Genomic DNA, 27,983 nt, shown 5'->3' with positions numbered 1-27,983 from the left:
AGCGCGGCGGACGGCGATGCTGGGGCGCGCTCCGCTCCGCGTGGCCCGCGGGGCCCTGGGCGCCTGGCTGCGGGGCGGCCTCTGGATCTGGGCGCTGGGCGGCCTCTGCGCCCTGGGGGCGGCGGCGCTGGGGGCGGGGGCCGGGGGCGCCCCGGGGACCCCGCGCCCGTGCCAGGCGCCGCAGCAGTGGGAGGGCCGCCAGGTTCTGTACCGGCAGAGCACCGGGCGCAACAGCCGCGCCCTCGTCTCCTACGACGGGCTCAACCAGCGCGTGCGGGTGCTGGACGAGCGCAAGGCGCTGATCCCCTGCAAGAGGTACGGGGGCCGCGGGACGGGCGGCGGGGGCGAGGTCGCGGGGGCCGCGTCGGGCCGCTAGATTTCCAGCCGCTGGCGGCGCCTCCCTCTTACCGAGGAGAAACTTCGCGGGGAGGGTGGCCGGGGCCAGCCCGCTTGGGGGGCTGGGAGGAGGGCTGGCCCCACTGCGCTCTGAGATCCCCAGCGGGGCGGTGGCGGGTGAACAAGGAGGTAGGGGTGGGATCGCATCCCGGCGTCCCGGGGCCCAGGTTCGCCCAGGTCCGCACGCTGCTGAGTCAGGCTCTCGGAGCCCCCTTCAGCCTAGGGCGTGTCACCTGCACTATCTCCTCTCTTCCAGGAGCCATCTGCGAGGGAGGCGCGCAGGATGTGTATATTTTAAGAATTCTTGTTGCATTTTAAAAGCATAGGGCAGCACTGCAAAAGGTGTGGGGAATCAAAGAAAATATCATCACCCCGTTACAACAAGTGACATTTTGGTCAACTTCGTTAAATTTTTCTAAAGCAAGTTTCACACACTGTGATTAGAAACCATGATCTTTCTTTATACAAGCTCACTTATGCGTTCTTATTTGCCATTTTATTGGCTGCCCCCCCTCCCCCCGCCGAGCTATTTTAAATAGCTGCACAATATTCCAGGGAGGAGCGATGCCATTTTTTTTTCAAGGCCATTGGTCCCATGATTCACCTTTCCACGTCTGCTGCGACAATGGACGTCCTCTTCCTGAGACCTCCTGTTGCTCCTGCCCCGTTTAAGACCTGATTTCTATTTTGGGATCACTACCTGTCAACTCCACAGCTTTCCTGTGGAAATTCGTATGTGTGTGTGTGTGTGGCGGGGGGTTATGCGGGCCCACCTGTGTGGCATTTGCATCATCAGGAGGTAGCATGTGACCTCCATGGTTTAAGGGCCCAGAGCAGTAAGATCTGGGGCAAATCTTGAAGGAAGTACCGAGGGAACAGAACCTTTCAGAACAGTATGTTCGAGAATGGGAGCTAATGCATTTGGAAAGGTAAAACATGAGTCCTGAGGAGATCTGGAGCAGCTGAGTCACCATGGGGGCCTGGGAATATCTCTGAGGCCTTTAAAGAACATTCTGGTTCCGTCTCAAAGGACATAGTAGCAACAACCAATGTTTGAGCGTTTATTATACACCTGGCACAGTGCTGAGGACTCTCCATGTGTTACGTGAAAATCTTACAACAGTTTACCAGTGGAAGCTTTATGGATCTCTGTGTTATAGACAGAGAATCTGAGGTCTAGGGAGATTCAACATGTTTCTTTCAAGACCCCACAGCTGGGACTCGAGGAAGCTGGGTGGTTTCTGACACCTGTGCTATATTACCAGGCTGTCATTCATTCATCGTGCATTTTTTTCATGGCAAGCACTTTGTTCAAACAGCGCGGGTCCTGGGCCTCAGGGAGGTCACAGTCCGGGGTTGGAGTCACACGAGGAAAATTTCCACTTGGTGAGATGAAGGATATAAGATGGGCAGCTAACCCAGGCTCCCTGTGGGAGCTGAAGCATGAGTGAGTCTCAAAGCCAGTGCCAGTGACCGGAGAAGGGAAGACTGCCGGGGGCGGGGGGGGGGGGGGTAGGGTGGGGTGGGGTGGGGTTGCGGATATATTCCAGGACATTCTGGAGCACACAGGGCTGGATGCGTTCCAAGAACTGCAGACGGATCACTGTTAGGACTGCAGACAGAGGATGTGGAGAGGTTGGGACCCACTGAAGGATTTTCAAACAGTGTAATGTCATAATTGCGTTAGGGACTAGTCACTGGGCGTATGGTTTCGAATAAAGGAGAGCAAGAGTGGAGGCAAACACGTGATCTAGGAGACTCTGGTCAAGGTCCGGGTGGAAGATGGGTAGCGGCCATGGAGGCAGTGAGAAGCAGACTCGTTAGGGAAGTATGGAAGGGGTTTACCCACAGAGGAGGTGAGGAGAGAGAAGAGTCAAGGAGAGGTGGCCATTTTTGGCTTCTGATGGCGTGAAAGAGATACCGGCGCCGTTCACGGAGATAGGGTTGGCTTTGTGCGCTTCTGATCCAGGAGAAATCGCTAACCTTTAGCGCCCTGATGGGCAGGCTGGCACAGTAGTGGTGTATCGATGAACAAGGTCGTGTTGCAGCCCGACTGGAATGGCCCAGAGTACACTGCTGAAGCAGAGTAGTGTGGCCAGGAGAAAGGTAAGGGTCCATTCCCACAGAGGTAGTATTTTCACCATGTAAGAGGTTAAGCTTCAGAGGTGGATAAAGCTGGGTGGAGTGCAAGCGTCCTGAGGCGGGTCTTTGGGGGAAATTGCTAAAGCGTTGTGAGCCTCAGTTTCTTCATTTACAAAATGGAAATATCAGTGGTGTCTAATTTACTGGAGTGTCCTGGCGTTTCAACCAGTTCAAGTATGTAAAGCACACGGCACAGTGTATGACACATACCAGGTGCTCAGTAGGTGGCTGCAGCTGTACGTGGCCCGCCTGGTCAATTGACCCTGGCCCAGAGACTCGCTGCCAGCCCGTGGGCTCAGAAACTTGATCAAGGGCCCTTCCTTTGGGAGCTGACTCACAGGAAGCAGGCTTAACAGCTAAAACGTATATTTGAGTGAGTGCTATGGCTGGCATGGGGGCCAGAATGCTCAGATCCACAAGACGAGGTCATTCTCTCCCTGTAGGCAAGCCAAATTATAATCAGGAGGTTGTGAGCAAAAAGTGGGAGCCAAGTCACTGAATCTAATGATTGCTTGCTCCAGGCCAGGCTGTATGCGCAATGTTGAGCTTTCCATCCTGAAGGAGACAGGCCAGCCCAGGGTAATGGGGCTGAGATTAAGTGATGCGTTCATTTCCACCAGACAGATGTCTTGTCACTGGTTCTCTGCTACCCCAGCCCTGCTGGTCCAGACTCCCTCCACTCCGCATGGAGTCTTGGTGAGTACTGCTCAGGCTGTCTTAGCAACCCTTCTTCATCTTTGACTCCATGATCGATTGCTATAGCCTTTATGTGTGTGTGTTATGTCTTTAGTGGGGTTGCAGCCAAATCTTGCTGGCCTAGAGGTTTTTGTCCCCATGCGGTGATTTCTCATTTCTCTGTCCTGACCTATCAATTGTTGATTTCACAGTTTAGTTTTTAGAAGGCAATTTTATTCCCCATCTTCCCAGTTTCCTGGCGAGGTTCCGTCTCACAGTCCCATCTCTGGCCTTACGTCAGATGTAGAAAAGAATGTTTAAGTGCGTAAATGCATTTTTAAGCTCTTTAAATGTAGATTTGCTGGAATAAACTCAGAAACTTTTTCAGGTATTAGCAGTCCGGCCAAGAAACCAGATGTTATTTGAAGAAAATATGGATGGGTTGTCTCTTCATATTTATTAGTAAGCTGAGAAGTAAGTTTTAGAATTGGATCAACTTCTTAAGATTTTTATTTTGCATCCAGATAGTTTGGAAAATCCCACTGATAGTTACTGTGGAATGACTAGGATTTTCCAGGCTCTCTTTTCCCTGAGATGATGGAAAAGATTAAACAACTTTATAAGCTTCAGATAAGACAGCCTCAGCAGAGAATGGGAAATATTAGTAATTGATACTATTTTGTTTTCTGCTTCCAACAATCCTTCCTGACTCCTTGGCTAAACTCACAAGTATTACATCTGGAAGACCCAGGAAAAGAAAGAAGATTATTTTCATATTTCAGCGAATGTGTTGAATTTTGTGGAAGAAGCAGTGTGGGATACTGAATGAATTTTGTTGGGCCACCAGTAGCTTACCGCGCCCACTTACAAAATGGTGGCTTGGCGGTGGGAATTAATGGTGCTACTGATACAGAGTGAGCAGAGAGGGGTTAAGAGAATATGCCTGGGTATGGTAGGGATCATATCTTAGAAGACTATTTGACTACCAGTCCTACAGGTTCAGGGATTTTGGCGGGGTGGGGGGACGGGTAAAAGATGAAAAGAAAATAGATTCTCATTCAAATTCTGATCAGTTCATGTCAGTCTCAGTTTTCCCTGAGAATTCTATTCTTGGAGAGCAGAATATCATTTCTGTTTTGTATTTTTAGAGAAAGCCACACAGTGTTGTGTAGAGAGCACGGACATGCAGTGAGAAAGTCATGGGTTGCCAGACATGGCCTCTAGCCCTGGCTTCACCACTTGCAATGCGATCCCTTACTTCTCAGGATATCAGCTTTTCATCTTTGAATTTAATTTTAATGATCTACAATGTTTATACTAAATACTCTTAGGCCTTCGTCCTTAGAGATTAAATGATACTAATCATTTAATGATTTAATGATACTAATCGTGCTTTTATTACATCAGGCTGATTCCTGTTTCTACCATGATACAATGAACTTGACATGGATTCTAATTTTTTTCTCAGCTTGTCCCTTTGTGTAGATAAAACCAAAATGCTTTTTCTTTCTTCTCTTCTTCACCTATACCTGTGTTCAATGGGTAGAGGAAAGAGGGGCCACCCTTAAATGCTTTGGTTGCAAACTCAGAAGGCTCTCCTCTGAGTGGGAGCCCCGAGTACACCAGGGCATGAATAGCACTGCTTCCAGAGTGTTCCTCCACGTATCTGCTTTGAAAGATTAATTCCAAAGGCTGTTATCACACTAGGTAACTCCAACGATCATTGTGTTTCAACAACAGGATAAGGGTTTTTTTTTTCCCTCCAAATATCGAGTTTTATTTTATTTTGCAACCATCCCGCTCTTACAGAAAGGTCACAGTGATAGTACACAGCCACTTTTTCCCCCTGAATCATTCGAGAGTGAGTGGCCCACTTGATATCCCCACGACCCCCAGATACTTCAGCATGATTTCCTGCAAACAAGGATATTCTTCCGCGTGACTGCAACGCAGCCCTAAGAATCAGGAAATTAACACGGATTCATTTCTACCATCTGAAATGCAGTTGTTCTTTTATGTTGTGTATCGCAAAAAGGACCCAGTTTCTATTCAAGCGTTGCATTTAGGTGTCCCGTCTGGAACAGTTCCTCGGTCTTTCTTGCACTTTTGACGACAAACCAGTTGTTTGGTAGAATGTTCCTCACATTTGGGTTTTTGGTTGAAAGTTTCCTTACGTTGATATTCTAGTTATTCACCCGCGGCAGGAGTATCACAGAGGTAGTACTCTGTTCTTGCTGTACCCTGTGATCACTTGGTTCTCTTTGATCGCTTGTCACTTGGTTAACTGATGGCTGCAAAGTTTCTTCAGCGTCAAGTGACACCTTTTCACTTTGTAATGAATAAGTATTTTGTAGGGAGATATTTTAAAACCACGTACACATCCCATTTTTCATGACACCGAATTTATTCACTTACTTATATCAGCACACCCTCAAGGATTCTCACTGTGATGCATTTGCTCTCATTGTTTGGTTTGATGTTCACATTGTCCCAGATCTGGCCAGTGGGCACCGTTCTAAGTTGGCTTTTATGTTCTTTTAACAAGCACCTCTCATTCTTTGAGCACTTTTTTTGCTTTTTTGCTTTTTTTTTTTTGCCACCATAAGACATCCCCAAACCATCTGTACTCTCTCTGCTAGAGTCTTGGAATAAGCCAAGATTTGAGCCATTTCTCAAGAAGCTCTGGTTACTTTTACTGGAGGATAATATTTGGGTGCCAAGATTTCTGCTTTCATTATGCTCATGGCTATTAGGTGGCTGTGCTCCCAGACCCCTCTCAGTGGACAAAGGAAGGGGATGTAGATTTGAACACACCCACATGCACACACACACACGCACACACACACACACACACACACACAGTCACTCACTCATACACATACACATAGATTTACATGTACATACGTTGCTAAGCTTCCGGTTCTGATCCATATATGTATTTGCCTAGAACCTCCAGTTCCACCCCGCTACCACATGGTTTGTTTTCATAGGCCCCTTCTCAGAGAAAACTGGCTCCCATTATTCAGTTGGAGTAGGTCACTGATGGTGCATTGCTGTGATGTCCCTTCCTGACATGGGTGCCCTCCTCACCGCACTGGGCTCTGCACCCTAGGCCGGGCCATGCAGATGGCTCTCTTGCTTGGCCCTCCCTTGTGACTTTAGACGACATTGTTGAACGAGGGGAAGGCAAAGATCAGTTTATGTTTTTTTATATGTTTGCCTTCTTTTGGATTTCTCAGGGTGGTATGGTTGTAAATCCTCAGAATGCTTCTGTGTGGCTGGGGGAGGTAAATTCGTATGAAGGGCTCCGTGGATTTATTTCATCACCAACCTTGTTTTGCATAGATGAGGCCTTCCATCTTAAGAAATCATGCCTTTCAGAATTTCAGAATGACTCTTTTTTGCCTTTATTCCCTCCTCTTGCTCTCTGCTGAGATCAAGAGCCAGCATTTTCTTTTATTATTAGCTCAGGAAGTCTGACTGCTTGTGGCCTTTTGATCCTCGAAAATAAACCATGCTGATTTGCAAAAGTGAGTTTTTCTTCAAGGAAGAGATGTTCTTGGAAGCCTGTAAAGTTTGCTTTGAGTCTTAATTCAGTGGGTGTGTTGACCCTGGATTTCAGAGAGTTGATGCTGGGAGGCAAAGGAGAAGCAGGCAGTGAGGAGCACTTAGTGCCAAGGAAGACAAGCCCCACACGGTAATAGGGCTGGTGGGGTGTAAGACCAACTTATAACTAGAAGCCGGAGGTGGTCCCCCAACTTTTGTGAAAGCGTCTTTACTTCTCTCCGTCAACCTTGAGCTGTTTCTTCCTGATTCTGCCCTCGAAGATGGCGGTCGGGGGCACAGTGCCCGAAGATCTGAAAATATTCTACCAATTAGTGGTTTGTTTTTCCTGGAATGAATGGGATTGTCTTCTATTTCCCCAATTCCAGTAAAAATCTTCTAGTTTCCCCTTTATAATTTCTTTTATTTTACCCATCTTTAAAGAAAAAATTCCTCTCTTTATCCCACCAGCTGAAACACCATGCTCCCCTTCTATTTAAAGCAAATCTCACGCTAAGTCCAATTTTCGCGCCCCCTCCCCGCTGCTCCCTTGAACCCCCTCCGACCAAACTTAGAGCATCATACCTCTGCTGAGATTGCTCTGCTCAAGTGCAACCCGTTACTAATCGAATGATCTTTTATCAGTCCTCCTTTTACGGTGCTCATTTCCTCCATTTTGATATCTTTCTTCACAGGGTCTTCAGGACCCCACGTTCTGCCGGTGTCCTTTCTTCTACGTCATTTCCTTTTCTTCTCAGTTCCTTTTGCTCTTCCTCCCCTTCTTGCAGACCACTGATGGTAGAATGTCCCAGGGCGCAGGCTTTCCATCCCTTTACTTTTTTTCTTTTTTTTAAACAATTTTTTAAATGTTTTATTTTTATTTTTGAGAGACAGGGAGAGACAGAGCATCAGTGGGGGAGGGGCAGAGAGGGGTGGGGGGGAGACACAGCATCCGAAGCAGCTCCAGGCTCCAAGCTGTCAGCACAGAGCCCGACGCGGGGCTCAAACCCACAAACCATGAGATAATGACGTGAGCTGAAGTCGGACGCTTAACCGACTGAGCCACCCAGGTGCCCCTCCTTCCCTTTACTTATCTGTCTACACTCCTCTATTGGTGCCCTCAGCTAGGTCATGGCTTTAGATGGCATCTCTGCACAGAGGACTCCCACACGTGTGTCTCCAGCCTTGAGTTCCCCCGTGAGTCCTGTGTCCTCTCCCCTGAACCTTTATATCCAAATCCTGAGTTGACCTCTTCCTTTGGATCTCTGACCGTCATCTCAGACTCAGCATACTCCAAACCGATGCCTCCCCTGAAAACAAACAAACAAGCAAATCAAAAATCATTCTTCTTGCAGGTTTCTAAAGTGCAGCTAACTGCAACTCCATTTGCTCAGGACCAGCTCTTAGGGCCATCTCTGATTTCTTCTTCTCCCACATGCCACAAGTAATCCATAAAGCAAATCCTATTGACTCTAATTTTGATAGAGACTCACCATCTGACCACATGTTCGCTACCATCCTGAGAGTCAAACCCTCATCGTTCTTGCCTGGGCTTTTGGCACTAGGCTCCTAATGGGTCCACCTACTTCGACCTTTGCCCCCTTTCTGTTCTCAGCACGCCACCTTTGAATGATGATTCTGTTAAAAATATTGTATCATATCGCTTGTCTGATCAAAACCCTCCAATGCCTTTCTGTGTCTGAGAGTAAATGTCCTTACGCGGGCCTGGCCGCCCTAAGGGGTCTGCTCCCCACCCCCTCCATCCCTTGTCCCTGACCTTGTCCTGCAGCCTCCCTGGTTGCCAGCTCGCTCCCCCGCTGCTGGCACTTGTGTTGTTGTTTCCTGTGCACAGAAGGCCTTTTCCCTAAAAAGCTGCATGGCCCCTTCCCAAATTCGACGGTCTCTCCTGCCAACATTCTCCTACACTCCGCGTCACTGCCTTACATGCTCAAGAGGCTTACCGCTATCTGACTTACTATTTAATGTTTTTTCAACCTGTTTTCTCATCTCCTCTGCCTCCCCTTGCCCCAAACAAGGCTCCATTGTTAGGACTTTTGCTTGGGTTGTTGCTGTATCTCTAGCACCACAGAATCAGATTTTGGGGGGAATACTTGAATGAGGGGATGACTAATAACGATGACATATGTATCTATTGTAGAAGGATAAGCAAAGAGGAAAAAAGTTACCCATAACTGCTCAACCAGTAAGACTACATCTTCCGAATAGCCTAGGAGATTTTTAGATGCCCAGCACGCATACCGTAACACATACTGTTTCACAACAGGCTTATTTTCACTGAACAACACACTGGGCAAGCTCATCCATACGGACTAGTCCCCTTCTCTCATCTTTGAACTGGCGTCTCCTCCTTTGGGTCTCAGCTCACCATCTCCTCAGAGGGACCTTCTGCGACGCCCCCACCAGCCACTCTCCATCACATCCTGTTCTGATTTCCTTGGGGCATGATCCCTGTGTGACATCGTCTGGTCAGTTCATTTGGTGTTTATTGTCCATCTCTCCTCCGCCAGTGAGAGAACTTTATTGGTTTGGCCGATCACCCAAACCTCGGCACCTGGAAGTGCTTGGTGTATCGTAAGACTTAGTTCATGTGTGTTGAGCAAGTAAACACCGTTTTGATGGCTTTGGGACGACTAGCGTTATACGTGTTCATGGTGGAAAATCTAGACAACACAGAAGAGCAGAATAAAGATCGCTTATAGTCCCGCCATATAGACTTAAGAATCCTGATGCATGTGCTTCTGGATTTCTTTTCCTACTCCTGTGTATGAAATTTTGAAATTAAGAGGGAAACATGGTCTGCATTTTTTTTATTTAACAAAATGCTGTGCATGTTTCTCATGCTGTAAGTACCTATCAACGGAACCATTTCTTTCTTTCTTTTCTTTTTTAGTGTTTATTTATTTGCGAGAGCAAGAGAGGGAGTGCAAGTGGGGGAGGGGGCAGAGAGAGAGGGAGAGAGAGAGAGAGAGAGAGAGGGAATCTCAAGCAAGCTCCATGCTCAGTGCATGATCCCACGACCCTGGGATCATGACCTGAGCCAAAATCAAGACTCGGATGCTCAACCAACTGAGCCACCCAGTCGCCCCAGCAGAACCATTTCTGATGACTGTGTGGTATTCTAGCTAATGGATAGAGCACAGCTTCTTTAAGCTGTGCCTTATTATGGGATAGTTATGTATCTTTCCTCTCTATTGTCCACATAGCATTATCAACTACGGGTGAGATGGAACTTAGGAGGGATGAACCACGAACCCATGACTTATGAGGCCATGAACCACCAGACTAGCTGGCGAGGCGTCCAGGTTCAGCCATGATGAATGCAAGGCCTTTTGAGTTTGCCTGAAAATACTTGCAGGGAGGACTATATAGACTACTACATGTATAACCTTGTATTTGTGTGCAGTTCTACGTGTACCATTTTTTAACGCATTTTGGATACATTCCTAGGTAAGAAAATGATAGAAAAGGGATTTGCACATTTTTAAGTTGTGACGACTTTGCCCTTCAGGAAATTGTTCCACCTGGCAGATATTTCAGCTGGCAGAATGTGAGTGGTCATGTTTCCCACACTCATGCCTGTAGGCGGCTATTTTTTTTTTAAGATTTTTAAAAATGTTTATTTATTTTTGACAGAGAGTGAGAGAGCAAGGGAGGTACAGAGAGAGGGGGGGGACAGAGAATCCAAAGCAGGCTCTGGGCTGACAGCAGCGAGCCTGATGCAGGGCTCGAACTCATGAACAGTAAGATCATGACCTGAGCCCAAGTCAGACACTTAACCGACTGAGCCACCCAGGCGCCCCAGGAGCCTAATTAATTTTTTTAATGATTTCTAATATGATAAAGAAAAAACAAGGGCAAAATGACATGCCTGTGGTGCTGTCACAGCCCTAGTGACTCTCACTGTGTTGTGACTGTTTCTGAAATTTTACATGTAAGTCTCTTACGGGCTGTTGGTTTAACTAAGACACTCCATCATGTTCAGTAAATATTTTTCTGACCTATTTTATAAAGAATTTATTCTAATTGGGATGGATATGAAACTTCACCAACCTAGTGGTTTGTACTAATAGATTGCTTTACGTTAAACCAACTTGGCTCTCCTAAAGTAAATTCTAATTTATCGTTATGTATTAGTCTTTTAATAGTCTGCCTGATTTGACTCACTAATATTTAAGATGTGGTTTTAATCCACAGCCACAATTCAGCTTGTGTTTTAGTTTTTAATTTTCTTTCTGTATTTTAATGTAGAAAAAGCTTTGTAAAATGATAAAAGAATTGGCAAGCTTTCTATATGTCTTTATTGCTGTATAGCCTTGAGGTTGGAAAACATTAATTCCCGAAACCATTAGGACCCAACTCCTTTTGGAGAAGTAACTCTTTGATCTCTTAAACATCAAAGATCTAAGATCTCACTAGACCTCTGTAAGAGTTTTTTTTTACCCCCCTCTGGTTATTTATTCACTTAATTGTATGCTTCATTCTGCATTCGTTTTGGTTATTTATATTTTCCTAGAAAATCTTCCATTTCATCAAGATTATATTTATCACCCTAATACATTTGTATGTGATGTTCTCCGAACTCTGAAACAACTCCACCTTACCTATCAATATCCTTTTCTTCTTCCCAATATTCTGCATTTGTATTTTCTTTTCCCTCAGGATTACATGTTTAACAATCAACTTGTGGATTTATGGAATGGTTTCATGGTTTATTAATTATCGTATTCTACATCATGTATCTCTTTTGTCCAGAACAATTCTTGACACCAAATGGCAGTGCCCACCCATATTTTGAAAAGGTCTGTAAGCGGGCTTGAGGTGGATCCCACCTAGGAGAGCATACCAGGACCTCCAGAAATGGATCCTCCGGGTTCCTTTCATCCATGAGCTAGTCCCCAGCTCTTCCCTCATCAAACACTATCTTCAGTGTTTCTCTTGCTCCACAGTCCTGGTTTTGGAGAATTTTCCCTCATATGGGCATTGAGAGTTTCCCAAGCGCTGATGGCTTCCTTCAGAAGCAGTGCCTCTTTGAAGGGAGAGGCCGTGTGAGGAATCTGACCCCCAGCAGGGTGCCCCCCTGGCCCTCAGACCCTCCAAACAATGGGGAAGCTTTTGGACAGAGGGCTTCTAAATAGGAGGCAGCTGTCGCTGGACAAAAAGGCTGTGCTGCCCCATTCACGGAAGGCTGCTTTTGTTGTGGCTGACACTAGATCAACTGGGAAAGTTCCAGAGTGTGAGCTCTGCCAATGAGTGAGAACCGTCAGTTTGCCCGAGAGGAGGCACCAAAGTAACTCCTCCAAGCTCCTACAGTGTCTTAGTTCAGGCTGCTGTAACGAATACCAGAGACCTGGTGGCTGATAAGCAACAGAAGTTCATTGTTTACAGTTCTGGAAGGTGGATGTCTGAGATCAGGGTGCCAGCATGGTTGGGTAAGGCCCTCTTCTGGTCGTAGACCTTCCGTTGTATCTTCACATGGTGGAGGGCGCCAGCTAGCTCTCTGGGGCCTCTTGTATAAGAGCACTAATCCCATCCATGAAGCCTCTACCCTCAAGACCTAATCACCTCCCAGAGACCTCAGTCCTCCTGCCATCACCTTGGGCATTAGGTTTTCAATATCAGTTTGGTAGGGTTAGGGGAGGGACTCAAACACTCAGATCATAGAACCCAGAGAACCTGCTATCCTGGAGCATCTCAGAAGTTGCCAAGGAAGATGCTGTCAGATGGGAAGATGGTGGAGGTACAGGGCCAAGGGCACATCAATTTCTTGGGCTGGCATAGCATCATCAGCTACAGGTGAGATGTAACTTAGGAGGAATGTATGAGGCACCCTGAACTACCATGCTAGTTGACATGGCATCCAGGTTCACCCCTGATGAATGCCAGGCCTCCTGAGTTGGCTTGAAAATACTTGCAGGGAGGACTGTGGTAAGCGAGACCATCTGCATTGACTCCAAAGCTTCTAAAACAGTCCTCCCACCCCCACCACCTCACCGAGTCCCTTACTGCGAGATACATTTTATATTCCCAGGAATTATAAATTCTTCTTCCCAGAATGTCTCACCAAGGAGCTGATTATCCAATCAAGTTGTGAAAGGCAGATGTTCCTCTGAGGAAGATGCCAGAGAAACCATGGAGTTCTCTGAGTTGGAACAGGGCAGTGGACCAGTAGACAGTTTTACCAGCTCACCCTCTGGGGAGGAGAGGTGCTGGGGAGAGAATCTGCTCCAGATTTAATATCCACTGAAATGCCATGTTGAGCACCGTGTTCTGATGTGGCTTATGTGTTTCTTCTGCATGTGGGAGTCCTCTCTCTCTGAATTGAGCCTTCTACCCATCCCCTTTGTCATACACTGTATTTTGGATCATGATCCCCCCTCACCCCCCTCCGCCCCATCCAGCGCCATGTATTGTCTGGCTTGCCCTGAGGACCCCCAAGGAGCCACCCTCTTGATGTCTCAGTTCCCCTAAGGAGTTAGAGGGTGAAACTTGGGAATCCACTTTTCTGTCACCAGAACACAATTTCTTTTGTAAAGGACGCGTGTTTACTTAGGTCCCACTCACTATGTCGAAAAGAATTTAAAGTGTTTGGATGGTTTCTAGTGTTTCCTTCTTTCACTAGGCTGAGTCAAGCCTCTATAAGGTCAACTTCTTCACTTGTTAAGCACAGAGGACTTTTTATTTTGTGAGTGTTTGTACAAACTTCTAAGTAGCTTTGCCACAAAAGAAACGTAGATTATTTTATTCCTTTTATTATTTGCTGCAATTTCTTTTATGCTAATATTCTTATCTACCTGAATCCTTTATTTTGATTCATGTTTATGTCAGCTAGAAAATGTATTCAATTAATTTTCCTCCGCAAGGGTACTGGTGCCATGGTATACTTCCAGAAAGTTTGAATGTCTGAGAACATCTACTTATTGCTATTTTGCATAATGGTAACTTTGGGGTGTATACAATTCATTGGATAATAGGGGCACCTGGGTGGCCTAGTCACTTAAGCACCTGACTCTTGGTTTTGGCTCAGGTCATGATCTCACAGTCTCCTGAGTTCGAGCCCCGTGTCAGGCTCTGTGCTGGCAGTGCAGAGCCTGCTTGGGATTCCCTCTCTCTCTCTCTCTCTCTCTCTCTCTCTCTATCACTCCCCTACGTATGCTGTCTCTGTCTCTCTCAAAATAAATAAGCAGTTCATTGGGTAATAATGGTATTTTTTGTTTAAAATTTGCTGTGGCATTTAGAGCTCTAGAAGAGAAGTCTGATACCAAACTGATTTTCGTTTAGTTTTAATAATTTTTTTTCTGCCCTAATTTTTGTCGGTTGTTTCTATTATTATCCTGGAACATCATTAACATCTCCAGGCTATGTCTAGCTCTAGAGGAAATTTCATCTGCTGTTTCTGGAGCCTTGATACTCTCCAAGCAAGAGGGAAGACATTCTCTTTGTTCCTTTAGAATATCTCTCTACTTACATGTATTGGTTCTCTTACATCTGTTCCCCCCAAATTTCTTTTTTTTAATATTTATTTATTTCTAAGAGAGGGAGAGAGAGCAGGGGAGGGGCAGAGAGAGACAGAGTGACAGAGGATCTGAAGTAGGCTCCACACTTTCAGCACAGAGCCCGACGCGGGGCTCGAACTCACAAACCATGAGATCGTGACCTGAGCCCAAGTTGGATGCTTAACCAACTGAGCCGCCCAGGTGCCTCATGTTCCCCCAGATTTCTTAACTTGTAAAAAAAATTTTTTTTTAATGTTTCTTTATTTCTGAGACAGAGAGAAACAGAGCATGAGTGTGGGAGGGGCAGAGAGAGAGGGAGACCCAGAATCCGAAGCAGGCTCCAGGCTCAGAGCTGTCAGCATAGAGCTCAACGCGGGGCTCGAACTCATAAACCGCGAGATCATGACCTGAGCCAAAGTCGGTTGCTCAACCGACTGAGCCACCCAGGCGCCCTGATTTCTTATCTTTCCATTAGCCTTTTCATCCCTTCCTATGTTTTTCCTAGAGTTCTGGAATCATACCTTTTAATGTGCTGTTCTGTTGTTTGTTTGTTTGTTTGTTTCCTATAGCCCAAGCATTCTGTATCATCTCTGCTACATTTTCTATTTTGATAATCATGTTTTTCATTAGAGAGCTATCTTTGTGGTCACATATTCTTCTTTTTTTTTTCTTAAATTCAGTATCATCCCAAATCCCAGTGAAGATAAAAAATAAGATTTATATTTTAGAGTCATTAACGTTAGCTGGAAGAATGTCTGTGTTCATATTTACACACAGTGGCAACTGATAAGTTTCTACTGAAAAGCGGAGTGCTGACGGTATGAATCTGACTGTCCTTGTACCCTCCCAACCTTCTTAATACCTTCTGATGCGTAGTTCCAGAAATCACTATGTACCATGGCAACATGGGTACCTTGGTGCTAATGAGGATCTTTCTTTTAATGTTGAAAAAAAAAAAAAAGACAACTTGAACTATTGTCTCATGATAATTTTTCATTATCTTCCATCAGCGGGAAGAATATATGCCTGTGCCAGTATTCCTCCTGAAACATTTTTTGGGGAAAAAAAAAACCGCTTCAATTTCTTGAGCAGGCTTTTCCTCTTTTGAACTAGAATCCAAGCAGTGGAGGCCCGTCACCTTACAGCTTCTTAAATTGCACGCAAAATTATTCTTTGATTTTACTTTTCCTAGGGCTGCATTCTCAAGTAATTTAATATTCCTTTTGTTGTATGTGGTTGGTATCAGCCTACACAATGAGTTTGTGTCTAACACAACAATTTTGAAATAGCGTTTTTCTTTTATGTCTCATAATTACTGTAGGGTGTAACTCAATCCCGGTACACGCCAGAATGGCAAGTGGCCGAAGCTCCATTCTTCCGGCCTCGAGTCACAGAGCTGGCATGAATTGCTAATATATTATATTGCATATTAAACGAATCCAGAGTTGGTCCAATTTCTTCCATAAAAGCCAAAGTCCTTTTGAAATCACAATATAATATCTGTACACTCCCTTTTCTGTAATTTAAGATATCTTGGATGGCCAAGCAGTTATACGTGGATGGGAAGAATCACAGTGTTAGTGAATTAGGACAAATCTGATAGGAGATCAGACCTGGAGTCCAATCCCGGCACATTATTTACTACTTAGTTATTCTCTGAGCCTCGTATTTTCTCATCTGGTTAAAAAAAAGAAAGAAAGGAAAAAGCTAATAACGTGTCAGCCAGCTGAATTTGCCAGTCTGTAACCTCTGCCTCAGACTGTATTTTTTTCCCCTTGACTACTCTGATTCAAGACAGAAAAACAGTTGCCTCCTGGCTGTACGGGCAGTAGCTATTAAGGTTTCTCCACACCCAGGTCAGGCTCTGGTATTGTGGGTCCTGGGATTAGCCAAATCCTTGGGCCCTGCTCATTCTGGAATGAAGGGTTCCCAGAGAGCTGTTAAAAAAAAGCATCTGATAGATAATAACTATAAAGCAGTGGATTTTACTTATTTCATCTAGGGTGCTTTCAGCTGCACGTGTCAGAAAATTGACTAATGGGGGCTTAAACTATGAGTATCGTTGTAGTTTACCTCAGAATTCTGGTGATACTTGTTCCTAGGTCTGACTCAACAGTATCATCAAGGCCCCTGGTTCTTCTCCATCCATTTACTCTAGAATGTTGGCTCAGAGTTGCAAGATGGTGCACTGACTTGTTGCCTCATGGCTTTAAGATGGCTATCTCCACTCTAAGCATTATATCCTTATGTTCAAAGACAGGAAATGAAGGACATAGAGCAGGACAGGGAGTCTGCTTTTTTGGGAAAAGAGAACTCTCCAGGGCATTTCTTCACCCAACAGACTTCCTTTTATATCTCCAAGGCCAGAACCAACTGTACCCCCAGCTCCAAGGGAAACTAAGGAAGTGAGTAGATGAGTGTACTTCCTCAACCTCTATATTGAGAGGCAGGCAAGAGAGAAAGGGTCAGATGCCTGCAGGGCTGCTACAGAGGGGTCCGCTATCGCATTCAAGATTGGTCTCCCCTTCATCCTTCACCCCACCTGGATGAACTAGACCTTCTTTGTTACACAGCCGATCTGGTCTTACATACACAAGTCAAATGCGTAGTTTCCCTATTAAACATTAACGGGTGATAGTAAACGTACCCACTGCCAGACTTTTCTACAAAGCTATAATCCCTTGCATTTATATAACAATTTTATATCTGCTGTCTCAAATCATCTTCATAAAAAACTTTGAGCTTCAAATTTTTGGTCTTTCTTTACATATGAGAAACAGGGAGATTAAAATTATGATCGCAGGTCACCAGTAGTAGATTGGGAACCTGGATTTCTTCACCTCAGCTTTTTTTACAGTGCAGTTCATGCTGTCTGTAAACCTTACCCTGAACTAGACAGAAAGATTTCCCCCTGCCTTAGTATAGTTGGGCAAACTTTTTAAAAAATGTTTATTTATTTATTTTGAGACAGAGAGAGAGAGCAGGGGAGGGGCAGAGAAAGAGAGGGAGAGAGAGAATCCTAAGCAGGCTCCATGCTGTCAGTGTGGGGCTCAGTCTCTCAAACCCTGAGATCAAGACCTGAGCCGAAACCAAGAGTTGGACGCTTAGCTGACTGAGCCACCCAGGTGCTCTTAGTTGGGTAAATTTTCAGTACTTTTTTTTTTTAATTAAAAAAATTTGTTTTAATGTTTATTTATTTTTGAGAGAGAGAGAGAGAGACAAAGAGTATGAGCAGGGGAGGGGCAGAGAGAGGGAGTCACAGAATCCGAAGTAGGTGTCCAATGCGGGGCTCCAACACACAGACGGCAAGATCATGACCTGAGCGGAAGTCAGATGCTGAACTGACTGAGTCACCCAGGCACCGCCCGCCAGTACCTTTCTAATGAAAAAAAAAAAAAATGAATGAAGCTCTACATCCAGTTAAAATTCCTTTTGGGAAACAATATCTTGTAAAATATAAAATGGGAATTTTATTTGATCCAACAATTCCAGTCTATAAACTTTTCATAGAGTTGTAAACAGAGAAAGCCAAAAGTGTTTACCTCCAATTTATATTCAGCTTTGTTAATATTAACAAACTGTGGAAATAATCTAAGTGATCACGAGTAGGAGATCACTAAAGCAAAACATGGTGTGTGTGTGTGTGTGTGTACATAAACACACATGTGATGCATGTGCATATATACACAAACACATACACACACATATATACATATATACACAAGCATATACATATATACACATATATACACATACATATACACACATATACATGCATATTTATACACGGGCACATACATATATATATATACACATACATATACACACATATACATGCATATGTATACACAGCATTCAAACACTAAGGGGGCACATCAAAGCCACAAATACCAGCTGGAAGCAGCTCCCACTGAGGGAACTTGGGACAATTTGAGCATCAAATGGAATAATGACTTTGTCGTGCATTGAGTACATAAAAATCCTTGTGTCCTGGGTGGTGATTGATAGATAAATAGATAGATGTCATTTGTTATACCATTGGTACCAATCTACCAATCTCCAGCGACAATTGATTCAGGAAATGGTTTTACCTAAAACCATGAGGTGACAATTATTGGCTAACGGGCTGTTCCCCAGCTTCACCAAGTATTGCTGATCAATTACTTGCTAACTGCGAAGGGAAGCACCTCTATGCTGAAGGCATCTGGAGTAAGGACAGGACTTGGTGATCAGAGTTGGTAGCATTGATAGTGGCATGGGACATCACCTGTCTTCTGATGTGATGCACCAGGAGGTACACAGCCCACTCAATTTCTTTCCAAGAATCTTTAGCCCAAAGCACATCAAGACTTTAGAATCCACGCCTAGTTTGGAGGAGTGACAGGATATAGAGGAACAAGTTAAATTAGGAAACTGACAAAAATGTAGAATGGGGAATATGTGCGGATCTGGAATCTTCAGAGAGTCAAAGGCCACATTAAAAATAAAAAAGATAGTAGTGTTCCAGATTTTTAAAACAGTAGAAACATAACAACCAAATATATTGCTTGAGACTTGACTGCATTCTGATTTTTTTTATTTTTATTTAAAAAAATTTTTTTTAACGTTTATTTATTTTTGAGACAGAGACAGACAGAGCATGAACGGGGGAGGGGCAGAGAGAGAGGGAGATACAGAATCAGAAGCAGGCTCCAGGCTCTGAGCTATCAGCCCAGAGCCCGACGGGGGGCTTGAACTCATGGACTGCGAGATCGTGACCTGAGTTGAAGTCGGACGCTTAACCGACTGAGCCACCCAGGCGCCCCGACTGCATTCTGATTTTTATTTTATTTAAAAAAATTTTTTTTAACGTTTTTATTTATTTTTGAGACAGGGAGAGACAGAGCATGAACAGGGGAGGGTCAGAGAGAGGGAGACACAGAATCTGAAACAGGCTCCAGGCTCTGAGCTGTCAGCACAGAGCCCGACGTGGGGCTCGAACTCATGGACTGCAAGATCATGACCTGAGCTGAAGTCGGCCGCTCAACCAACTGAGCCACCCAGGCGCCCCTGCATTCTGATTTTTAAAAAAGAGTTTAAAATACATTTTGGGGGACAATTGAATATGGGCCAGATATTAGCTGGCATTAGGGAATGAATTTTATTTATTTATTTATTAAAAAATTTTTTTAATGTTTATTTACTTTTGAGACAGAGAGAGACAGAGTGCGAGCGAGGGAGGGGCAGAGAGAGAGGGAGACACAGGATCCAAAACAGGCTTCAGGCTCTGTGCTGGCAGTACAGAACCCAATGCGGGGCTTGAACCCACGAACCGTGAGATCATGACTTGAGCCGAAGTCGGGCGCTCAACTGACTGAGCCACCCAGGCGCCCCTGGGAATGAATTTTAATTTCTTAGGTGTGATAGTGGTAGTGTGGCCAGAAGGCAGAAAGTCCTTGTTTTCGGCAAATACTTAGAAAAAGCTAATATAGCAAAATGTAACAATTATTGAATCTAAGTGGTAGACACAAAGGTGATCATTGTACTAGTCCTTCAACTCTTCTGCATTTAAAAAATATTTCAGGGGTGCCTGGGTGACTCAGTCGGTTGAGTATCCGACTTTGGATCAGGTCGTAATCTCATGATTCGTGAGTTCGAGCTCTGCGTTGGGTCTGTTGCTGTCTGTTGCCCCCTTCGGATCCTCTTTGCCTCTCCCCTGTGTTCCCTCTCTCTCTCTCTCAAGATAAACATTAAAATAAAAAAAATTAAGGTAAAGTGTAGGTTAGAGAACATTATATTCGCCCATTAAAAAAGACATTAGATTCACTCATTTTTGTAAAACGTGTCTAGTACACATAATGAAAACTCAGTACGATATTTGCACAGCCATGTTCATAGCAGCGTCATTCACAATAGCCGAAAGATGGAAACAACCCAGGATCCATCCACAGATGAATGGATAAGCAAAATGTGCTATATGCATTCAATGGAATATCAGCCTTAAAAAGAGAAGGAAATTCTGACACGTGTTATCACATGGATGAAACTTGCAGACATTATCCTCAGTGAAATAAGCCAATCACAAAAGGACAGCTACTGAATGATTCCACTTGTAGGAAGTCTGTAGAGCAGTCAAGTTCATAGGGACAGAAGGGAGAAGAGTGGTTGCCAGGAGCTGGGCGGGGGAGAAATGGGGAGCTGTTTCATGGGCATAGAGTTTCAGTTTTGCAAAACGAAAAGAATTCTGGAGACTGGTTGCACAACAATATGAATGTACCTAACACTATTGAACTATGCACTTAAAAATGCTTAAGATAGTAAATTTTATGTTCTATTTTACCACAATTTTAAGAAATTTAAGTGAAAATATCACTATATGTTTAGCCACAGAGGCAAAGAGTTGTTATTTTTGTAAGTTCGAGTTTCTGGGCAATTTTTACTTCATTTTCCATTTCTGTACTGTTTGGATTTTTTTTTTTTAACTTTGAATGTGAATCGTTTTACAAAAACCAGACATCCATTTTCAAAAGATCTAAAACTTCTGCAGGTTTTCAGTGTTTTGGAGAACATGCGGGTGGTAGAGGCTAATATTTAGGAAAATGGATTTTCAGGAAACAACAGAAATGGTCAATGTAGCCTGAGAATTTTGTCAGAAGCAACAAAAATCCTTGGTCCCACGAGGCGAGCGGCAGAATGGAGCCCTGCCTGGGCCCTGCGTCTGCATTGAGGCTGCTGTGAGAGCTCAGCCTGCTGACCCCTTGGCCGGGCCTGGATGGCCTGACCTCGCTCACAGCCCAGGCCTTGCAGGGCCCTCCCGGGAACTGTGCTTTGCTTGGAGTCTGGCCAGCAAGGAGGAGTTTGCAGGCTGTTGTTGACCCAGGCCTGGCCTGCCCGCCTTGTCCTCCAAGCCCTTTCCAGCACCTCACCTTGCTTGCACCCCGGGGGTGTCATTTGTGACTCCCATCCTTACAACTTCCTTTGCTTTAGAGCCAGGCTTTGATCTTGCTTCCCGGGATCGAGTTTCTGTTGAAGACAGTCAGTCCTTTGGGTCTCCGGAGGTAATAACCCGCACAGCATCCCAGGCAGATGATTCATTTCAACCCTGGCTGATCTCTGCATTTTGACCTAATGGCTCTATCAGGCTCCGGAGCCTGTATCCTATTTGCGACGGAGAACTTTACGTCTGAACTATGAATGTGTTCCCATAAACACCCAAGCCACAACAGCACTGTGAAAAGCTTCTTTTCCAAAACTGCCTATGGATCAGTACTCGCTTTTCTACCCATATGGGATTTTGAAAAACAAAAAACAAAAAAACAGTTATACGGTTGTATTTGGTTTCCCGTTGAATTAATATTTTCTGTCTTACTTAAGGCACTGTCAACATAACCTCGGTATCAGATTATGGCCTCTTTTTAAAATACTAAATATTTTGAAAGCAGAAAAGTTACAGAGAACACTGTAACAAACACCTGTGTTCAGACCACCCAGAAGTAATAAAGGTTAACGTTTTGTAACGATTCCTTCAAGTCTAGAGTTCTCATTTTGAAATTAAATTTTACCTCTGTGTGTGTATGGGCAGAGCTGGCCTCGGGACAACGGCGCAGCTGGCAGAATTCCTTTCCCGCTGCCCCTTCCCTTCCCCAGCTGGTGGCTGCCCGGGCAGGCGGAGGTGGCCAGGGGTCCGCCATGACACCGCATGACACACAACACAGCTGTCCCAGTGGCTGTTCTCCAGGGCTCTAGGTGGAAACCGCGGAGTCCTCAACTATCTTAGAGATGAGTCCTGGTTATGAGTCACACAAAAAGTTCCAAGCAGAAGAAAGGAAAGTTTATTACAACAGAGGACACAGGAATGCATCCGGGGGGACCAGCTGTTGGAATCCCCGCTTCCTGGTGCCTCTCTCTGCTTCATTCTTCCCTCTTGCTCAGTTCACATGTTGGAAAAAGCCTCCCAGAGCTTCTGAGTTTACATATGACCTGTGCAGGCGCAATTCCACATGTTTGTGGGTGAGGATCTGATGGTCTTGCCCTGGGCGGGATGTTCACCTCTGGTCCCGTAAGCTCCGTGGAGGGGAGCCCGCCCATGTATGGCCAGAATGGCTGCCAGGCTCCCACCTTCTGCGACCTGTGGGTTTGGGAGCTAAGGGCTGTTCTCAGGAAGGACCCCGCACCTCTTCCGCCCATGGTGCATATCTTCCAGGGGGCAGTCACTACGCTTTGAGAAGCACGCCATCGGGGTTTCAGCAAAAGTGACGAATGGCTGTCTAGGCTAATGCCTGGGACTTGGGAAGGCACAAGGGGCGGGTGCTGATGGTGAGGAGAAGAATAAAGAAGACAGTCACCTCTGAGGGCACACGGTGTTCTGTGGGGCCCGCTGTCAGAGAGGATCGTAGAACAGGATCTCTGTACAGAGTCCCGTGTTTATGAATGGACAGTGCTCTAAAATTGATACGGATGTCTTTGTACTCCTTTTTTTTTTTAAATAAATATTTATTTAGAGAGAGTATGTGCAACTGGGGGAGGGCAGAGAGAGAGAGAGAGAGAGAGAGAGAATCCCAGGTAGGTTCATGCTCTGTGTGGAGCCTGACTCGGGGCTCAAACTCATGAACCACGAGATCATGACCTGAGCAGAAATCAAGAGTCGGAGGCTAAACAGACTGAGTCACTCAGGCACTCTGGGTGTCCTTATGCGAATGTTTAGACTGATGTGCCAGGGATTTTTCTGGGCATGAGAAGACAGTGACAGTCCAACCCCATCTCCTTCGAAGGGCTTTCAGTAGGGTGTGAACCCTGCATGTGTATTATAATGAGAGGTTGGCTCCACGTTTATGGGAGCACTGTCGGAGCAAATGAACACTTCCTTTTCTTTCTGTGATCACTCCCATTTCTAAAAGTCTGCGCTTGGGTTTGACCCTCATAAGCCATTTCAAGTGTTTCCTGGAACGAAGCAGGATAAGTATACCTAAATCTATAAAATGAGGTCATGTGTACATTTCCATACTGGCTCAGTAGAAAACGGAAGCATAACGCTAAAATAGTGGTACTATTTTTTGACCACATAGACAGTGATCATTTATAATAGTTTTTCTAGAAAATGCTTTTTAAGCTCGGACTTGGGATGGTGAACATTTGCCCTGGAGGCAGACGTAGGCTGTGATGTGGAGTGAGCCTCACATACCACAGATAATATGTTGGTTGTCTTTTATTTGCCCATCGAAAGCACCCTCTGTAGGCTCTTCACTGTGTGAGTTCAAGGCCTGCAGCCTCACTCTGCTGGACCAGCAGCAGTGGCCCGAGTCTCAGACTGATGATCAAACACATTTCAGAGGACTCCCCCTCCCCCCATCCCCCACCGTTGGCTTCACCCAGCACCAGGATTGCTTAGCTTTAAGATTGATGCAGGATTGGTGACAAGGCCGTGTGCTGGGAGACAGGGCACATCTGCAGACTCCTGGCCCAGCCTGGGAACACCTCTGGCTCGCTCCACACATGGGGCGTGCACGTGGGCAGGAGAGACGAGGCCTAGAGCATGTGGACAAACTGTGTGGAAACCAGTCGTTCTGGGGTCCCCTCACCTTCTGCCTGCTTGTCTCAGCCTCCTCCAGATGTGGGAGGAGGGCCCCATTTTCACACCGCTGTGCCTCACCCCAAAACCCATTACTCATGACTGACAGTTGAGACAATGGGGCACAGGTGTGTGGTCTGACCTCAGCATCTTCTCGATGCCCTACATAGGGCACCCCAGTAATGCCAGATTCAGTGCTGCAAGGAGAACTGAACCAAGCCAAGGATCAAATCCTCCTGCGTCCCTGTGCTACAATGTCACAAACCAGCCGTTAACCCAGGGCCCCGTCTTCCCCATTTTGTAGCCTAAGCACAGAGTCTGGCATATAATAGGTGCTCAGTTATTCAATATTCAGTTTTGAACTCTTAGTTTTAATTATTTTGTATTTAGGTTATCAAAGTGTCTAGTGCTCATAAATAAATAAATAAATAAATAAATAAATGTTTTTTATTTATTTATTAACAAGCCAAACTGTTTTTTTCTGCTTGTTCTATTCCAAGAGTAATTCATATTGCAGGCCTTTGGATGGTGTGCTGACAAAAGGCATGACGACTGACAATAAAGTCCTGATATGGTCTCTCTATATCTGTCTTTCAGATTATTTGAATATATTTTGCTCTATAAGGATGGAGTGATGTTTCAGATTGAACAAGCCACCAAGCAGTGCTCCAAGATCACCCTGACGGACCCCTGGGACCCTCTAGACATTCCTCAGAATGCCACCTTTGAGGACCAGTACTCCATAGGGGGACCCCAGGAGCAGATCACCGTCCAGGAGTGGTCCGACAGAAAGTCAGCTAGATCATGTAAGGCTTCAAAAACTATCCAAGTGCTGCGTCCCAGAAAGCATGATGGGAAAAAAGGTTAAGTTCACTAAGGAAGGTAGTTAAGGAAATTGACAAGCTTAATCAAATTGTTTAATGTCCCCCCCCCCCCAACGTGCTTAATCTGCTAGTGGTTTAGCTCCAGGGTATACGCATCACATTTGAAACACCTCTGCCTTCCAGCACCACCTGTACCTTTCTGCCACCTTGGCTGTTAGGGGCTTAGCCTTGGCTCTGACGTTTAATGACCCTGAGATCTAGGACGCAGAAGATGTCTGTCTAAGGTATACGTTCGAGTCCCCATATCACTTCCTGAAGTTACAGTGACCAGATCTTCTCCTGTCATTCTGAGTGTCTGCTTTTGCGTATAGACGGAAAGCTGTTCTCGGTGGTGCTTCCATATGCCCACCCCGAAGCTGTTTCGAACACACAGGCTTTATGGTACCTGCGGGAAACAGTCGAAAACAGTGCGAAAACAGTTCCCTCCGTCCCCGCCGCTGAGTTTAGCGTAGAATTAGCATATGACCTAGCGATTCCACTTCTGAGTGTATATCCGAAAGAACTGAAAGCAAGGACTCAAGAAGATATTTGTGTACCCATGTGTATAGCAGCATACTTAATGACAATGAATGAATGAATAATAATTCCTCCAGATGGTGGAAACCAACCCAAGTGTCCCCCAGCAGGTAAATGAATCCCCGAAACGTGGTGTAAACAGACAATGGAGTATTATTTAGCCTTAAAAAGGAAGGAGATTCTGTCACACGCTACCATGTGGATGAACCTTGAGGACATTACGCTGAGTGAAATAAGCCAGTCAGCAAAGGAAAACCACCATATAATTCCACTTACATGAGATGCCAAGAATAGTCGCATTCCCCCAGACAGAGAGTGGAACGGGGGTTGCCAGGGGCTGGGGGAGGAGAATGAGGAGTTAGTGTCAAAGGGCACAGAGTTTCAACTGGGGAAGATGAAAGAGTTCTGGAGATGGAGGTGGTGATGGCTTAATGCCGTACTTAATGCCACTGAACTACTTAAAAATAGTTACAATGGTAAATTTTATGTATATTTTCCCACGAGAGAAAAAGAAAGCAAACAACACAGGCATTTTGCCTTACCTTCTACGTTAAAAAGTCACCCCCAGGGGGCGCCTGGGTGGCTCAGTCAGTTGAGCTTCCTACTTTGGCTCAGGTTGTGATCTCACAGTTTGTGAGTTCGAGCCCCGCGCTGGGCTCTGTGCTGACAGCTCAGGGCCTGGAGCCTGCTTCGGATTCTGTGTCTCCCTCTCTCTCTACTCCTCCCCTGCTAACACTTTGTCTCTCTCACAAAAATAAAAATTAAAAAAAATTTTTTTAAGTCACCCTCTCTTTCTCTTACAGATGAAACCTGGATTGGCATTTATACAGTCAAGGATTGCTATCCCGTCCAGGAAACCTTCACCAAAAATTACAGTGTGATATTGTCCACGCGGTTTTTTGACATACAGCTGGGTATTAAAGACCCCTCAGTGTTTACCCCGCCGAGCACCTGCCAGATGGCCCAGCCGGAAAGGATGGGTGAGGATTGCTCCTGGTAAGCCCGTGAGCACAGAAGTGGTGGCCTCCGACGTCATCCCCACCTTGAGAGGGATTTGAGGCTTTTGAGAAACGAGAACCTTCACTGGAGATAAATGTCATCATTGTAGGAAGATGCACATCGATAAGAGGTTCTTTGTATATATGATTTTTTTGACGATTCAAGCTTTGTTTACAGAAGGGAGTGGACTGGAGAATGGTGACAAGAATGGGAAGAGAGGGCAACCCTGGGGGTTTCAGACAGGTGCACAGCCTGTGCGGGCGCTGTGTGCTTCTGCGTGTGCAGGTGTATTTAAGTGTGCTCTCTGCCTGTGCAGGTGTACCCAAGCGTACTGGCGTGCATGGGCGGGGGTCAGCAGGAGCACTTTGCCTTGGCAGGGAGGAGTGTTTCGCTACTGACTTGACTGAGGACTGCTGGACTGCTGCCACGTGGTGGTAATAAAATGCAGGACGATTTTGGTCAGCTTTACTATAAATTTTTATGTGCTCTACAGATAACAGCTCCTTTATTGCCCGCACCGGGGTGGTGACTGCTCCCCCAGCCCCGCCTCCTGCTCCCATGGCCACTGACAAAGTGATTCCTTAAAATCCCTTCCAGACGTAAGGGCTTTATGGCATGACCCCACTGATGGAAATTTGGGGAGGAAATGAGAGGCTGTAATGCAAAGTAATGATTCCTCCAAGAGACACTGTAAACAAGAGGGTTTGAAAATCTTACCTGGGTAAGCATGAGCCACGTATGCTTTTTCTATGCAAGAGTATTGATATGTATGTGCCGAATCACCACATATTTGTCAGGGGACCTAGAAAGATGGATAGTATTCTCCAAATAGCTTTGAATTGGAAGTCAGGAGACTGCTGTCTTCAAAATCCAGGAGTGGAGTTCCTTTGTACTTGAACTCCTTGGGTTAACGAAACGCACTGTGCTTTCCCTCACCCGGGCCTTCCCGGGGCACTGTTTCACAACCTCTTTGTCTATATGAGCTCCGTGTATCCCTGCCAGCTCAGCTCGCACTTGACCTTCAGAGAGCTGCTCCTGAGCCTGGATCGGGTGCCCCCGATAGCTTGAGCACGCTGTTCTCACAACACTGCCTCGGCTGTGTGTTAATTTCCTACTTACTGGACACTATTGCCCACTAGCCTGGCTACGAGCTCCTTGAGTACGGGTACCACGTGGTGTTAGCTTTTATATGCCCAGCACCGAGTAAGTGCCTGGCACATGGTCAGTGCCCTAAACATTTGTAGAGTGGACGATGCCAGCCTGTCTGGTCCTTAGTTTCCTCATCTGTTCAAGGGTTGGGTTGGGTTTGCTGACCTCTGGGGAGAGTCTCAGTAATAAAATTTATTATTCTAGATTCTTCTGCTATCGTGTTTCATCTGGCTATCATCTGTTAGTAGGAGAAACGTGTGACATCTATAACATGCTGAAACCAATCTGTACTACAGTTTATTTCAATAAACAGATTTAATCGCATTTCGTGTTCTTTCATATATTTACTCTTGTCATATATGTGGATTCTCTTGGTTATTCGGGGGTTCAAACTCTGCTCTGATGAATAACGTGCTTCCAGTGATCGTTATCCTCTCTCAGAGGCTTGCTCTTCCCCTCAAAGCCCAGTTGCCTGGGCTGGAAGCCTCAGGGGCGTTCTTGGCCCATTTCTCTCCTTTATCCTCACAGGCGATCAGTGTCCCCAGTCTTGTCAGCGTAGCTCCTGCGCGTGCCCTCGGCCTCCATCCAGGTCCAGGTTCTTCTGCTCACTGGCCTTTG

General features: G+C 45.6%; 1 protein-coding gene across 2 annotated transcripts; it reads left to right on the top strand.

Moving 5' to 3' along the window:
• Window positions 1-27,689, top strand: EPDR1 (ependymin related 1). 2 transcript variants are annotated; one of them, XM_042964203.1, is made up of 4 exons: window positions 1-315; window positions 24,415-24,623; window positions 26,021-26,213; window positions 27,570-27,689. In XM_042964203.1, coding segments are annotated over exons 1-4 (702 nt in total). In that variant the 5' UTR covers window positions 1-16; the 3' UTR covers window positions 27,571-27,689. The 2 variants fall into 2 exon arrangements, with proteins under 2 accessions (XP_042820137.1, XP_042820133.1); XM_042964199.1 differs by having other exon boundaries at window positions 26,021-27,689.
• The last annotated feature ends 294 nt before the right edge of the window (window positions 27,690-27,983 follow it).

The sequence above is a fragment of the Panthera tigris genome, chromosome A2 (assembly GCF_018350195.1).
Source record: "Panthera tigris isolate Pti1 chromosome A2, P.tigris_Pti1_mat1.1, whole genome shotgun sequence".
In the NCBI taxonomy this organism is placed as follows: domain Eukaryota; kingdom Metazoa; phylum Chordata; class Mammalia; order Carnivora; family Felidae; genus Panthera; species Panthera tigris.
The sequence above is the reverse complement of the archived record's forward strand: the minus strand, read 5'-3'. Positions and strand labels throughout refer to the sequence as shown.

Coding starts and splice junctions, on each gene's coding strand:
- EPDR1 (XM_042964199.1), top strand. CDS start 17: ATGCTGGGGCGCGCTCCGCTCCGCGTGGCCCGCGGGGCCCTGGGCGCC. Junction 316..24,414: donor GCGCTGATCCCCTGCAAGAG/GTACGGGGGCCG, acceptor TCTGTCTTTCAG/ATTATTTGAATATATTTTGC. Junction 24,624..26,020: donor CAGAAAGTCAGCTAGATCAT/GTAAGGCTTCAA, acceptor TTTCTCTTACAG/ATGAAACCTGGATTGGCATT.